At 50.6% G+C, this 14,470-nt stretch overlaps 2 protein-coding genes across 5 annotated transcripts in view; both read right to left on the reverse strand.

Annotated features, from left to right (window-relative positions):
• Positions 1 to 4,183, reverse strand: part of Galp (galanin like peptide) — a 13,605-nt gene extending 9,422 nt beyond the window's left edge. Inside the window, exon 1 of the mRNA XM_050127508.1 lies at positions 3,987 to 4,183. The gene's annotated coding sequence lies outside the window, so the exon portion shown is untranslated. The remainder of the gene's footprint in view (positions 1 to 3,986) is intronic.
• A 5,413-nt stretch (positions 4,184 to 9,596) lies between these two features.
• Znf444 (zinc finger protein 444) overlaps positions 9,597 to 14,470 on the reverse strand; it is a 17,515-nt gene continuing 12,641 nt past the window's right edge. For all 4 annotated transcript variants that reach the window (XM_050127488.1, XM_050127490.1, XM_050127487.1 and 1 more), the window contains exons 3-4: positions 12,780 to 12,888; positions 9,597 to 11,648 (exon numbers count right to left, since the gene is read on the reverse strand). In XM_050127488.1, coding sequence (XP_049983445.1) covers positions 11,068 to 11,648; positions 12,780 to 12,888 — 690 coding nt within the window. In that variant the 3' untranslated portion in view covers positions 9,597 to 11,067. The remainder of the gene's footprint in view (positions 11,649 to 12,779; positions 12,889 to 14,470) is intronic.

Below are 14,470 nucleotides of genomic sequence, written 5' to 3' on the forward strand. Positions count from 1 at the left end.
TTCTGCTGTTGCACCATAGTCCACATTGCCAACATAGATAGAACGAGCATCAGCCTCCATCTTCTCTTCAAGAGACATGATCACTGGGCCAGCATTGCCTGGGGGTGGACTCATATTCATCTGCTTCTCTACCTCGTTTTGTAGCTCCTTTAGCTTCTCAGCCTCTTCCTCCATCTCTCTGACTCGAGCTTTGATCGCTTCTAGCTCCTCAGGAGATTGGGAGCTGGAAGAAGAGTCAGATTTTTGCTGTGGATTCATCAGGGTTAAATCACCAAAAAATGGGCACTTCTGAAGAAAGTTCTCCAATACTGATTCTAACCAATTCAAAATTTGCAGGGTTTGCTGGCACCCAATTTAACAAGGCAATACCTTTCTGCTGTGATGGCGTTCTGAGACACAGTCTCACTACTTCCACATTGCTGCTACTTTTAATGTGATTTATTTTGATATAGAATCTCACTAATTTCCTCAAGGTAACCTTGAATTCATTTTTTTTTTTTTTGAGACAGGGTTTCTCTGTAGCTTTGGAGCCTGTCCTGTCCTGAAACTAGCTCTTGTAGACCAGGCTGGCCTTGAACTCACAGAGATCCGCCTGCCTCTGCCTCCCGAGTGCTGGCATTAAAGGCGTGCGCCACCACCGCCTGGCTGCCTCAACTTCTTAAGCAGCTAGAATAGCAGGCTTGTGCTACAGGATAAACCTACAGGATGCTCACTTTTTAAACTCAGGCTTGCTTCAAACTTTGATCCTCCTATGATAAGTATATGCCACATCTGGCTTAAGAGTTTTTTTAAGCTTCATTTTGAAATATGTACTTAAATAAAACAAGGACTCAGAGGTTAAGAGCACTGGCTCTTGGCTCTTAACCTCTTCCAGAAGTCCTGAGTTCAATTCACAGCACACATACATGGCAGCTCACAACCATCTGTAATGAGATCTGACGCCCTCTTCTGGCCTGCAGGCATACATGCAAGCAGAACACTGTATTCATGATAAATAAATAATTTTTTTAAAGGAATAGGCTGTGCACCCCAGAGGTACAGGCTGGAGGGTCAGGAATGCAAGGTCATCCTTGGGTTTGAAGCTAAACTGGGATACAAGATACTGTTTAAAAATGAATACTGGGTGGCAGTGTCGCGCGCCTTTAATCCCAGCACTTGGGAGACAGAGGCAGGCGGATCTCTGTGAGTTCAAGGCCAGCCTGGTCTAAAAGAGCTAGTTCCAGGACAGCCAAGGCTACAAAGAAACCCTGTCTTGAAAAAAAAAAAAAGAATGAATGAATGAATGAGAGGGAGAGGAAGAGGGAGAGAGAGAGAACTTGAAAAGATAATTTAGCAGTTCAAAGTGCTTCCTTCTCTTCCAGAGGACCCAAGTTTAATTCTCAGCATGCACACTGACAGTTTACAACTGCCTGTAACTCTGGCTCCAGGGAATCTGTCATTCTTTTCTGGACTCTGTGGATACACACACTCACACACACTCACAAAGTCATAAAAAAAGATGAAGCTAGAGAGATGGCTCAGTGGTTAAGAATACTTGCTATTACCAGGCAGTAGTGGCACACACCTTTAATCCCAGCACTCAGGAGGCAGAGGCAGCAGGTGGATCTCTCTGAGTTCAAAGCCAGCCTGGTCTAGGGGAGTTCCAAGGACAACCAGGGCTACACAGACAGACCATGTCTCAATAAAACAAAACAAAACACTTGCTACTATTGTAAAAGAGAGAGGGAAGAAGAGAGAGAGAGAGAGAGAGAGAGAGAGAGAGAGAGAGAGAGAGGAAGAAGAAGAAGAAGAAGCCTGTGTTCAGTCCCAGCACCTACACCAGGTGGCTTACAACCTCTTTAACTCTGGTTCTAAGGAATCTAACACCTTCTTCTGACCTCCACGGGCACCTGAACACACGTGGTGCATATGCATGTAAGATCAGATGAAATAAATCTTGAAACGGGAATGAGAGGGAGAGGAAGTGCGCATACACGATGGAGAGATGGCTCAGTGGACAGACAAAGCACTTGCCTAGAAAGGCTGAGGACTGGTGTTCGGATCCCCAGAACTCATGGAAAAGTCGGGTGCAGGAATGTGCTTCTGTAATCCCAGTTGTCTTACGCTGAAATGGAGCTTGGAATGAGGAAAGTGCCAGGAGCTCACAGTCAGCTACTCAGGTATCTACAGCTCCACAGCTATACAGCGGAGGCTGGAGAGATGGCTCAGCGGCTAAGAGCACTGACTGCTCTTCCAAAGGCTTCTGGTTCAATTCCCAGCACCCACATGGTAGCTCACAACTATAACTTCAGGGGATCTGACACCTTCACCAGACATATATGCAGGCAGAACCCCAATGTACACTCAACAAATAAATATTTAAAGAGAGAGAGAGGGGCCTTGCATCCAACAAGCTGAAGGGGCTGAAGGGTGAGAATCAAACCTCGGATTGCCCCCTGACCTCCACACCTACCCTACAGCACTCGAAAACAAACAGGAAAGAGTAGAGAGGAGGGAGAAACGAGAGAGTCGGTTAATGGAAAATGAACAATGAAGTATATACAACTGTTTTCAGTGCTCATGGGACCTTTCCCCACAGGTCTCCAAATCTGCCGTTTGCACAGAACCTATGTGCATCTGCCCTAGAAACAGGTGTCAGAGCCCCTAGATCCGGAATTATAATCGATTGTGAGCCAGACGATTGTGAGCCAGGCGATTGTGAGCCAGTCAATTGTGAGCCATTTGATGAGGGTGCTGGAAACGGAGCCCAGGTCCTCTGTAAGAGCAGCAGCGGCTCCTAACCACAGAGCCAACTCTCCAGGCCCCTCCTGTATACTTTAGCTTGCCTCTAGGCAATGTTGCCTAGCACAAGGGAAAGAAAATCCTCCGTACACAGTCTGCGTGTGGAAGTCAGAGGACAAATTTCAGTTCTCTTCCTCCACCTTGTAGGTCCTAAGAATTGAACTCACATCATTAGAGTTAGCTTCCAGCACCTTTATCAGCTCAGCCATCCAACTGGCCTTCCCTGGTAACTTTTATATTATTTGAATCTACTGAGTTAAAAGCTGTGGTATAGAAAGCTAACTGTTAGAAAAACGAGACAGGAAAAGAATAGAGTATTGGTCACCAGAGCCAGACACGACGGTAGGAGGAAGATTAGAAATTCAAGGTCATCCCCCCCACACCTCTCTCTCTCTCTCTCTCTCTCTCTCTCTCTCGCTCGCTCTCGCTCTCNTCAGTGAGATCCATCTACCTGCCTCTGCCTCCCAAGTGCTGGGATTAAAGGTGTGTGCCACACCACTGCCGGGCAAAGGTCATTCTCTTGTACACAGCAAGTTTCAGGCCAGCCTGGGTTACACGAGACTCTGTCTCAACAACAGAGCTCAGCAAGAAGGCTGAGCAGGGAAAGGAGCTTGCTGCCAAGCCTAACGGCCTGAGTTCAGTTCCCAGGGAAGAGAAATGATTCCAAGAAGCTGCCTTCTGAACTCTACAAGCACGCTGGGGCACATAGGCAAGCACACACATACACAAAATAAATAATGTGATAGGGGCTCAGCGGTTAAGAGCACTGACTGTTCCTCCAAAGGTCCTGAGTTCAATTCCCAGCAACCACATGGCCGCTCACAACCACCTGTAATAAGATCTGGTGTCAACTTCTGGCCTGCAGGGACACATGCAGGCAGAACATTGTATACATAATAAATAAATCTTAAAAAAAAATAACTAATAAATACTGTGATAGAAAGGGGCACAGTGACTCCTCCCCGCCCCGCGCGCGTCTCTTGCCCACTATCACCCATCCACGGAACTCACCCATGCCCAGTCTTTCCTCCCCACCATCCGCACTCTGCTTCTGCCTCTGCCAGCCCCTTCCTAGTGACCCATCACCGATGCCCATCTCTCTGCAGTCCAATCCTCTCATGTTCTTGTCATTCCCCACAACACTTTTAGCATGACAGCCCCCAGTCCCTCCAGCCTCCAACCTCCCCTCCGGCCCGGGCTCAAACCTGGGTGCAGTCGGCCACACTCAGCAGCTCTCGGGGTCCTGGCTTTTATGCTTCTGAGGAGAATGAGAAGTTGGAAGAGGTTAGGGAGAGAGAGACAAGGGTGGGCGGGGTAAGGATGGAGGCAGAGAGAGGACTCATCCACTTGAGTGTTTATTAGCTGGTCTGTGAGGTCAGACAAAGCTGCTTTGTGGCAGAGAACATTGCTCTGCCTCAGCTGCCCCTGGCAGAGCCTCGGCTGGAGGCACGCTGACTTTCCCCCTCCCCCCCCACTGCCTCTTTATCCTCCCTCTGACCTGTGTATTTTCCATTAGTGAGCCATGCCACAGCAAGGGTGTGGAGTACTCACCACAGCGTAACAACTTGTGAGTCCCGGTTTCCTCCTTCAACCATGTGGGTCCCTCAGGCTCGACCTCCACCTCCTGAGCCATCCCAACCCCCTAGTGTTTCTTTTCTGTCTCTGTTTTGACACAAGGCATCAGGAACCCAGGCTGGCCTCAACTGAGGATAACCTCAGCTGGTCTTAGCTGAGGATAACCTTGAACTCTTGATTCTCCTGCCTCCATTTCTGAGTTAATAGGTAGCTGTTACCACACCCAGTTTGACCTGATCTTCTCTGCACGTTTATTCAAGGTCTCCCCCCCCCTTCCCTCTTGTGCACACAGGTGTGGTGTACGTGTGGCTGAGTGTGTGTGTCTTTCTGTCTCCGTGGTTTCCTTTCCCACAAACCTCATCTCCCCCTGGTGCAGCATCTCTCTAGCTCCGCATCTCACATGGCACAGGACATCTGTGTGGCTAAAATGATACTGAAATGGCTCCTGGAGTGTAGCTTGAAGACTCACACCTGTGATCCCAGCACTTTGGGGGCTGAGGCCTGAGGATCATGAGTTCCTGGACTTTAGTGAGACTCTGATCCAAACAGAAACAAAACAAGGGACTAGGGAGATGGCTCAGCAGTTAAGAGTGCTTGTAGCACAAACATGAAGACTGGAATTTGAGTTCCAGCATCTGTGTAGCAGCCAGATATCACGCACCTCCCTGCGACTCCAGTCCAATTTTAAGGTGCAGGGAGGGTGCAGACAGACAGAAACAGAGATCACCAGGGCCTGCTGGCTTCCAGCCTAACCAAGAAAAATATGAGGTCCAAGTTCAGGGAGAGACACTGCTTCATAGGAATAGGTGGAGGATGGTGAAAAAGGACGCTCTCTGTGCCTTTGTGTGTGCATACAGGTACACTCACCCATGCGCGTGCGCACGTGCACACACATACACATAAAGCATGTGTGGAGGCAGGAGGACAACTTGTAGGAGTCAGTCCTATCAAGAGAGTCCTGGGTATTGAACTCAGGTCGTCAACCTTCAGCTATCTCACCGGCCAATAAATAATTTTTTTAAAAAATGGTTTCTGGATCTTGATAAACAGCTGTAGGATAGCTACTGATGGAGGCCATTGTGTCTGCTCTAACTCCTTCCACTTTTTTATTCTGTCCCTCCGTTTCCGTCCTTCTTTGTACCGGACAGCAGCCGCTTCGGAGAATGAACCTTAGGAGAGAGTTCAACCCTGCCGCTGGCCGCCGCTCCCGGAGAAATGGTGGCGAGTCCAGGTCTCCTGGACCTTTTCTTTCTCTCTACTAAGAGGCCTCTTTCCCGTATTCCACTGAACGTGGACGACTTTGTCTCAGTCTCCGCTTTCACCCCACCCTCAAAGTGCTTCTTCGGGAACCCCTACCCTGCCCCGCCCTGTCCATCTTTGTTCCCGCTGAACAAGGTAGAGTCGTGGGAGAAATGAAAGAAAGGAGCTGGGAGACAGCAAAGCCCTTGTCCTGAGGTTTCCTCTGGGTGACCTCAGATCTGGGGGAGGACGAGGAAGACACTTAGGAAGGAGAAAGTGACAAGGAGGTGTAAATGGCTTTTCTGGGAACTGGAAGGGAGGAGGAACAGTGATGTCCTCAGGAGAGGGGACAGAAGGGCTGTGGGATGGAAGCCTAGAAAAAGTTACCAGGAGACAGCGCGGAGAGAGGGGGAGGGGAGAGGGAGGGGGAGAGAAGAGAGACTGGAAGACCTCACCGCTAGCCTTTCTCTCTCTTCTTCTTCTTCTTCTTCTTCTTCTTCTTCTTCTTCTTCTTCTTCTTCTTCTTCTTCTTCTTCTTTTTTTTTTTTTTTTTTTTTTTTTGGAGACAGGGTTTCTCTGTGTAGCCTTAGCTGTCCTGGAACTCGCTCTACAGACCAGACTGGCCTTGAACTCACAGAGATCCGCCTGTCTCTGCTTCCCAAGTGCTGGGATTAAAGGTGTGCACCACCCAGCAAAATTTCATTTTCATTTTATTTATGTGTGTGAGAGAGATCACATGTATACAGGAGAGAGATCACATATATACAGGAGAGAGAGAGAGATCACATATATACAGGAGAGAGGGGGGTGTCACATATATACAGATGCCCACAAAAGCCAGGAAAGAGTGTCAGAACCCCAAGACCTGGAGTTACAAGCAGTCATGAGCCACCAGATATGGGTGCTGGGAACTGATCTTGGGTCCTCTGCAAGAGCAGCAGGCACTATTAGGCCCTGAGCCGTTTCTCCCGTCTCCACATTTCCACCTTCCCTCCCAGGGTTCTCCACTCCTCCCCATCTCCTCTCACTGCCTCTCTTTTCTTCTCTGACTCTCCAAAAGACTCTCCTTGCCAGGGGAGCTGTTGTGTCTCTTTGTCGCCAGAAGGGGGAGCCAAACTCAGGTAGATCCAGGCCACGTCTGACCGGGCACTATGACAGAAAGCCTGGGCGGCCACCCTGAGTAACAGTTTCTCCTCCACAACCCCTCCATCTCTGCCCCTCAAGTTACCCACTCCCATGCTTCACTGATAAAAGTCAACTTCCTCTGGGGCTCCACTTCTAAAAGAGGCGTTTCTACCACGACTTTCTAGCTCCCCTCCCTTGAAAGCTCCTACTGCCACGCCTTACTACTTTCTGACCTCAGGGGGTGTCCAAATGAAATAGATAAATGTGAAAAAAAATTTTTTTGAGACAGGATTTCTCTGAAGCTTTGGGGACTGTCCTGGAACTAGCTCTTGAAGACCAGGCTGGCCTCGAACTCACAGAGATCCACCTGCCTCTGCCTCCTGAGTGCTGGAATTAAGGGCGTGCACCACCAACAGGGCAAATGTGAAAACTTAAAGCTAACATGCACAAACGAGAGAAAATGTGGGGTGTTTGCCTTTCTGTGTCTGATTTACTTCATGCAGAACGATTAGTTTCGGCTCCATTTACCTGCGAATTTCCGTTTTGTTTTTCCGACACTGAATAACAGTCCCTCGTGTAAATGTAAATCTCCATTATCTGTTCATTGATTGACGGGCATCCAGGCAGTTTCCGCCTGCTGGCTACTATGAGCAGAGCAGCAATGAACACGGGTGAGCAGGTGTCTCTACTGTGTGGCAGTCCCGTCTTTGAGGTAAATGAACAGAGCAGTGTGGCTGGATCATGTGCTACAGCTACTTTCCGTTTCTCTGTCTCCCTCCCTCCCTCCATCCCTTTAGAAATCAGGATGCTTTCTATAGTGGCTGCACCAGTTTGTACTCTCATTACAAAGAGTGCACGTTCGCCTTCCCCCACACTATTACCAGAATTTGTCGTCAATTTGTTTGCTTGGTTCTGGGTTTTCGAGAAAGTTTCTCTGTGTAGCCCTGACTGCCCTAGAACTCGCTCTGTAGACCAGGCTGACTTCAAACTCAGATCCACCTGCCTCTGCCTCTCAGGTGCTGGGATTAAAGATGTGTGTCATCAAGACCCAAAATCTTTTTTTCGCATTTCACTGATGGGAAAGGAAGCTGAACATTTTTAAATGTTTCTTGGCCATTTGTGGTTAATCTTTGGAGGACTCTGTCCATTTCCTTTCCTCAGTTTTAAAACTGGGTTGTTTTCGTGATGTTTCGTTTCTTTACATATTCTAGCTACAAAATCTCTGTAAAGCCTGTAGCTGGGCCGGACAGTGGTGACCCACGCCTTTAATCCCAGCACTCAGGAGGCAGAGCCAAGAGTGGTTCTCTCTGAGTTCAAGGCCAGCCTGGTCTACAGAGAGTTCCACGACAGGCTCCTAAGCTACACAGAAACCCTGTCTTGAAAAAAACAAACATATAGCTGGTAAACATTTCTCATTCTGCCACTTGCTCGAAGGATGGTGCCCTTTGCCTTACAGAAACTTTCAGCTTCATGAGGCCCCATATATTAACTGTTGGTCTCAGTGCCTGTGTTATCGGTGTTCCTGGGACAATGAGTTCAAGCCTATATTCCCTTTCTCTTTGACAAGATCCAGTGTATCTGGTCTTATGTCGAGGTCCTTGACCCATCTGTGTAGGGTAATAAATGCGGATCTATGTTCATTCTATATGCCAACATCACGTGTGACCAGCACCATTTGTTTAAGATGCTATCTTTTCTCCAGTCTTCTTGGTCAAAAATAAATAAATAAAATCCATGGCTGTAGGACTATGTGTTCTCGATTCTGTTTCACCGAGCAACGCTACAGGTGCTGATGACTGAACCCGAGTCCAGCGTTCACAGAGCAAGTGCTCTTACCTACTGGTTTCTCAGCCCAGCACAGGGTTTCCAGCACAGGGTTTCCACCACGTGGTTCCTGTTGTTGCAAATGAAACTCCCTGGGCCTGCATGACACCCCCACTTTACCACTGCTCCACCCTCCTCGTAGGCACCCGACAGTCTGCAGCTGATCATGCAACTTCAGCCTATCCCACCGCATGGCAAAGCTAAGATCTCACCACAGTGCTGCCGTGAAAGACACTGCATGAGTGTGGGCCCCCCCGGGGCCTTTCCCATACTCTGCAGCAAAGCGTTGGTGTAGGTATTGGAACTAGGCTTCATTGGCCATGTTAGGATGGGCACTGGGGCTTGGCAGCTTCGTCAAAGGTGCTGGTGGCACCCACCTGCCATCTGTGTCTACACCTTTGTGAACGTCCACATTCACAGCTACAGAGTGGCTGTAAAATGGTGGACAAACCAATTAGAAGTACCCTACCCATGACCACAAGAACTGGAAGCCAGAGGCAGCTGCAGCGTGATTGACGGGGTGGGGGGGGTGGGGCGTCACCATTAGGACTGCTGAAGGTGTGAAGAGGAGGCCATGTTCTTAGCCAGGTCCTTGGAACGCTGGTGAAATTCTCTTTGCAGAAAGGGCTGTCCACCCTTCTTTCCTATCTGCAAGCTCCAAGACCTCCCAGACACCTTCTCAGGTCAAGAAAGAGCTCTTACCACTAGAGGGCGTCATTGCTTCAAATGAACGTCTGCTCTGGTGAAGACAGCCAGCCCTGGTTTCCTACCACACGACCCTCCGAAGCAAATTTCCTAGTGAACACCCAATTTCTTCTAGGAACCTGGCCCCATCCATATTTTCATTTACTTATACATTGATTATTCCTTTTATAAAACGTATAAAGGCATCCTGCTTTGATCATTTCTTTGGACACATCTTCCAGGGAAGGACCCATGTGTCCATAAGAATAAATAAGGGTAGTTCCAGGACAGGCACCAAAGCTACACAGAGAAACCCTGTCTTGAAAAACAAGCAAATAAATAAATGGATAAATGAATAGGACTAGGCATAGTGGCCCAAACCTTTAATCCCAGCACTCAGGAGGCAGAGGCAGGCGGAGCTCTGTGAGTTTGAGGTCAGCCTGATCTACATGGCAAGTTTTTCTGGACAGTCGGGACTACATAGAGACCTTGTCTCAAAAAAACAAAAAAAACATAGAGAATAAAACCTGGGCATGGTGGCACAGTATTGAACCCCAGGCATCAGCATGCACATCTATGTTCCCAAAACTGGGGGGCAGAGACAGAATTGGAGACGCATGGTCATCTTTGGCTACACAGTAAGTTCAAAAGTTAGCTTGAGCTGCTCTGGCAAGACCATCTCAAAGCACTGGGGACCTTCCACTGTACCCCCGCATTGTGCATTTTACATTGAGAGATGGTGTGGAAGCAGAGTCCTGGGGCTCAAATGGAGTGTCCAAAGACCCCAGCAGGGCGGGCCAAGGGTCGTTGTACTTCCTCCCGTGTGGGTTTCCTCCCTGGATAGTCAGGTCTAGACTGCTGCACTGTCACGGGGCAGACTGAGGACAAAGGGCAGCCTCCACCTTTCCAAGGCCAGAATGGAGTCTTCTTGGCAAACCGCACTGTCCCAGACTGCTGGCACTGGTTATCTGGGGGGTCCTTTGATGACACGGAGTCACCTAACTGGATAACTCGGCATGGGTGGGGGGTGACAGTGAAGCACAATTTAAGAAATTGGAACTTCTCGGCGTGGTAGCACAGGCCTTTAGGCACCCAGGAGGAGGCCAGGGCAGCCAGAGCTATAGAGAAACCTTGTCTCAAAAGATACAAAAACATAAAATGAACTCTTGCAGAGGAGCACCACCTGCCTGAAGTTCAGCAGCCAGGACAAGCTGGACTGGAGCGGGTCTGGTACCAGACCTTCCATGAACCTAGTGCTTGCTTCTGCAATGTGAACGTGAGGTGGAGCCCCACCCAAGTCCCCTGTGCCTCAGATGCTCAACCTCCCACAACACAGGAGAGTCCCAGACTCCTGTACACACTGAGTCCATCACTTTATTACTCTCACTGATGCTGGTGACCTGCCATCTCTAACAAGCTTCTCAGGCACCTCTGCCCACCTCATGCCTTTGAGCTGTGCAGAGAACCAGATCCTAGTCTGGGCCTGCTCCTCAGAAACAATTGCCGCCTCTTGCCTTTGGCCCCGACTCTGTCGTGGGGCCCAAGACTGCCTTCCTCAGGAGGCGGGAGGAGGAGGGGGTTTCCTCCTTCCCTGAGTGCCTTTTCCCACGTGAAGGGTGTCCTGGGACAGGTCTCCCCTCCATAAAAAGAGAAGGAAAGGAGGGGGAGAGAGAAGGATCTTTTGTAGGGGCAGGTGAAAGCTGAACGCTCCAGAAGGGAGGAAGGAGTGGAGATGGGGCCTGAAAAGGGAAAGCACCATTTGGGCAGGAAAGAGGTGGCAGGGAGGTGGGTGGGGTACTAAGGGGATGACGCCGCTTCAGCAGGTGTTTGGAACTGCAGCTACCCCAGGGCCCAGGGTGGGAAGGCACCGCCACCCTCCGGACCTGGTGCTGCAGTCCCCTGCGCTGCGGCAGCCCGGCCATGAATGCGCTGGTGGCGGAGCACGTGCTCACGCCGCCCGAAGCCCTTGCCACACTCCCAGCAGGCGAAGGGCCGAGCACCAGAGTGGGTCTTGCGGTGGCGCACCAGGTGCTCACGCCAGTAGAAGGTCTTGCCGCACTCGCAGCATGCGTGTGGCTTCTCACGCGCCGGCAGGGGGCGCAGCGCGGGCCCCGGGCTGCCAGGGTGGGTGCCACGGTGGCGTCGCAGGTGCTCCTTGCGCCGGAATGCCTTGCCGCACTCAGGGCACGTGTGCGGCTTCTCGCCTGAGTGGCTCTGCCGGTGGCGCAACAGGTGAGCCGGCTTCAGGGGAGACTTGCCGCACTCGGGGCACGATACAGTGCCAGGGGCCGCCAGGAAAGCAGGGAGGACGGGGACGGGTGCCAGCGGGGTTGATGGGGGGCTGCCCGGCTCCTGCTTGTAAAGGCGCGTGGCCCCTGCGTTCTCAGTTGCAGGCACCTCTGTCCCGGAGGCCCCGGTTCCTGCAGGGGTAGGGAGAAGCAGCAGGGTCAGGATGGGCAGCACAGTTGGGGACATGGAGGTGGCATGAAGGGCAGGTTTCCCATCCCTGTGTCTTCTAGCAAGGAGCCCGACACTCCCTGATGAATACTAGGTCAAGGGGTACCCGACTAGATAGGGACCCGAGGAGGGAGTAACAAGACAAATACAAACAGCAAGCGGGCAAGAGGGAGGAGCGCTGCGGGAGTGGACCAATACACATGGGTGAGGGTACACACTGATTTAGGACCAAAGAAACCAGGTGTGGGGAGGGAAGGGTACACAGATGGGTAGGCTGACTTCACTGGGTAAGGCTGAGGGGGTCCGAACAGAACAAACAGGTACAGGCAGGTAAGTATATATGTCCGCTCTGTCCAGGTGTCCTATCTGCCCTAGGCATTCCCACAGCCTTGGTTTTGGTAGTTTTACATCATGAACTTAGTGTCCTCTTCTGTCTGAAATGCCCATTTGTCTCCCCTTGTTCCAGCCCCACCCTCCAGTTACCCGGTATCTTCCGGGATATCTGGCTTCTGGCCCACTGTCTAGAGACACATGGAGTCAACTCACCCTAAAGAGATGGAACAGACTCCACGCCCATCTCAAGGGCTGGGCACATGATACAGAACTCTGACACAGCAGTGGGGAGGGAAAAGTGGGAGCTGATCTGAAAGGGGTTGAGGAAGCACAGGATCTGAAGCAGGCTGCCTGGGCCCAATCGTGGTTTAGCAGCACGCACCCCTGGGAGAGTCCTTTTGGAACCCTGGATCTAAATACACTGCAGCAGGTTCTCACTGGGGCATGCTGCAGGCATGCCGGTAATCTCAGCACTCAGGAGGCCGAGCAGAGACTGTGCCAGCCGGGGCTAGCCCTAACTACAGGGACCGCATCTGTTAGGTGCTGCTATGGGTCCTACGCACAGGCAAAGCAGCACCTGGCAGACAGCAAGAGTCTGACCCCACCTTCCATGGGCTCCCCAAAGGTACGGGCATGTGTTGAGCTGTCCCAGGGGCACTCACTGAGCAGGTAACAATGGCCAGGCAAGTTCCTGCCCTAGCCTGCGACACAAGAACCCCTGATCATCAGGAAGGAAGCTGGAAAAGAGGCCAGTTGCTCACCTAAGGGAGTCACCCCACTTTCTTCCTTTCCAACACTGACCCCCGAGGCTTCTGTCATATCCTGAGGTGCCCTCATTGCTGAGGACCGATCTGGGGAGGTTGCTGGGCCCTGAAATGAGATAGCATATGCCAAATTGAGAGATTACAATAGCCTGTTTTTGCCTCCCTCCCTCCACACTTTACAGAGTTCTCAAATCCTGCCTTCTTTCTTTTTAAAAATATTTCATTATATACACAGTGTTCTGTATGCATGAAAACCTACACACCAGAGGAGGGCATCAGATCTCATTCTAGATGGTTGTGAGATACCATGTGAGTGCTGGGAATTGAACTCGGGACCTCCAGAAGAGCTCTTAATCTCTAAGCCACCTCTCTAGCCCTGCCTGCTTTTTGTTTAAGATTTATAGCTAGTATGCTGGGGTGGGATGCATAGGCACGCATGCGTGCAGAGGCAGAAGATGGTATCTGCTCCTCTGGAGCTGAAGTTACAGAAGTTGTGAGTCACCTGACATAGGCCTTGAGAACCAAACTCCAGTCCTCTGCAGGGGCAGAACGAGCTCTTAGTGGGAGAGCCTTCTCACCACCGTGTGTGTTTACATAAGGAGGTCAGAGAACTTTGTTTTCAAGACAGGGTTTCTCTGTATAACAGCCCTGGCTGTCCTGTAACTAGCTCTGTAGATCAAGCTCGCCTTGAACGCGCAGAGATCCACCTTCCTGGGCCTCCTGAGTGCTGGCATTAAAGGTGTGCAACACCAAGTCCTGAGCTGTTTGCTTCTGTGCTGATGCTGGTCTCTGCCGAGTCCCCAGGCTCCACTGGGCTCCACTGGGCTCCACTCCAGGCTGCCCTCGGTCTTTGCAGTCGTTCAATTTCCCAACAGAACATTCTTTGAGAACACATGGTTTAACAACCCTTGCCTGGAGTCAAGTGGACAATATTCTACTGGAGATCTTTGGATCTATTCTCCTTTAGACAGGCCTGGGCTCGCCTTTTTTAGGCTGACCTTGTATGGCGTGATTAGACTGTGGGGTGGTGAGGCCAGGGGGTTGGCAATCTAGCAAAATGAGCTGGGTGCCACCCCACTTCATACTCTAAGCAGTCTGTGAAACAGAAGAAAGCTCCTTTCCTAGAGATTTAGCAACACATAAGGCTATCAGGGCCCGGTGCCTTTTGAGTGTGAGGTCTTTGGTCACTGTTTTCAGCCCTCTGACCTCTGGTTTTCAGGTTCAATCTGTTGCTTCTTCATGAGACTACTTTGGCAGTTTGAATTCTAACCCGCCCAACAGTGTCCACTCCCTCTAGGGTTCACACTTGTACAAGCTGTTCCAGCAGCAGTTTTCTCATCTGCTCACACCCGCACTGCTGTGGTTTTGTTTCTGGTGCCTATTGCTATTTCTCCTTTGGCTCCTGGGCAAATGCTGCAGAAGGCTTATGCTACTCTCTGATGCTTTGGGGCTTTTTTTCCCCCCTGTTGTTGCTTTGCTCTGTTTTTGAGACAGGGTTTCTCTATGTAGCCCTAGCTGTCCTAGAACTCACTTTGCAGACGAAGCTAGTCTTGAACTCACAGAGGTCCACCTGCCTTTGCCTTCTGAGTGTGGGGATTAAAAGCGTGTGCCACTGACTGGCCATCGCTGATGCTTTTCAAAGGTCAACTTTGGGGTTCTAGCAATCAACATGCCTTGGATTATTTCTT

The sequence above is a fragment of the Alexandromys fortis genome, unplaced genomic scaffold (assembly GCF_014885135.2).
Source record: "Alexandromys fortis isolate MF-2015 unplaced genomic scaffold, M_Fortis_MF-2015_v1.1 scaffold_267, whole genome shotgun sequence".
NCBI lineage: Eukaryota > Metazoa > Chordata > Mammalia > Rodentia > Cricetidae > Alexandromys > Alexandromys fortis.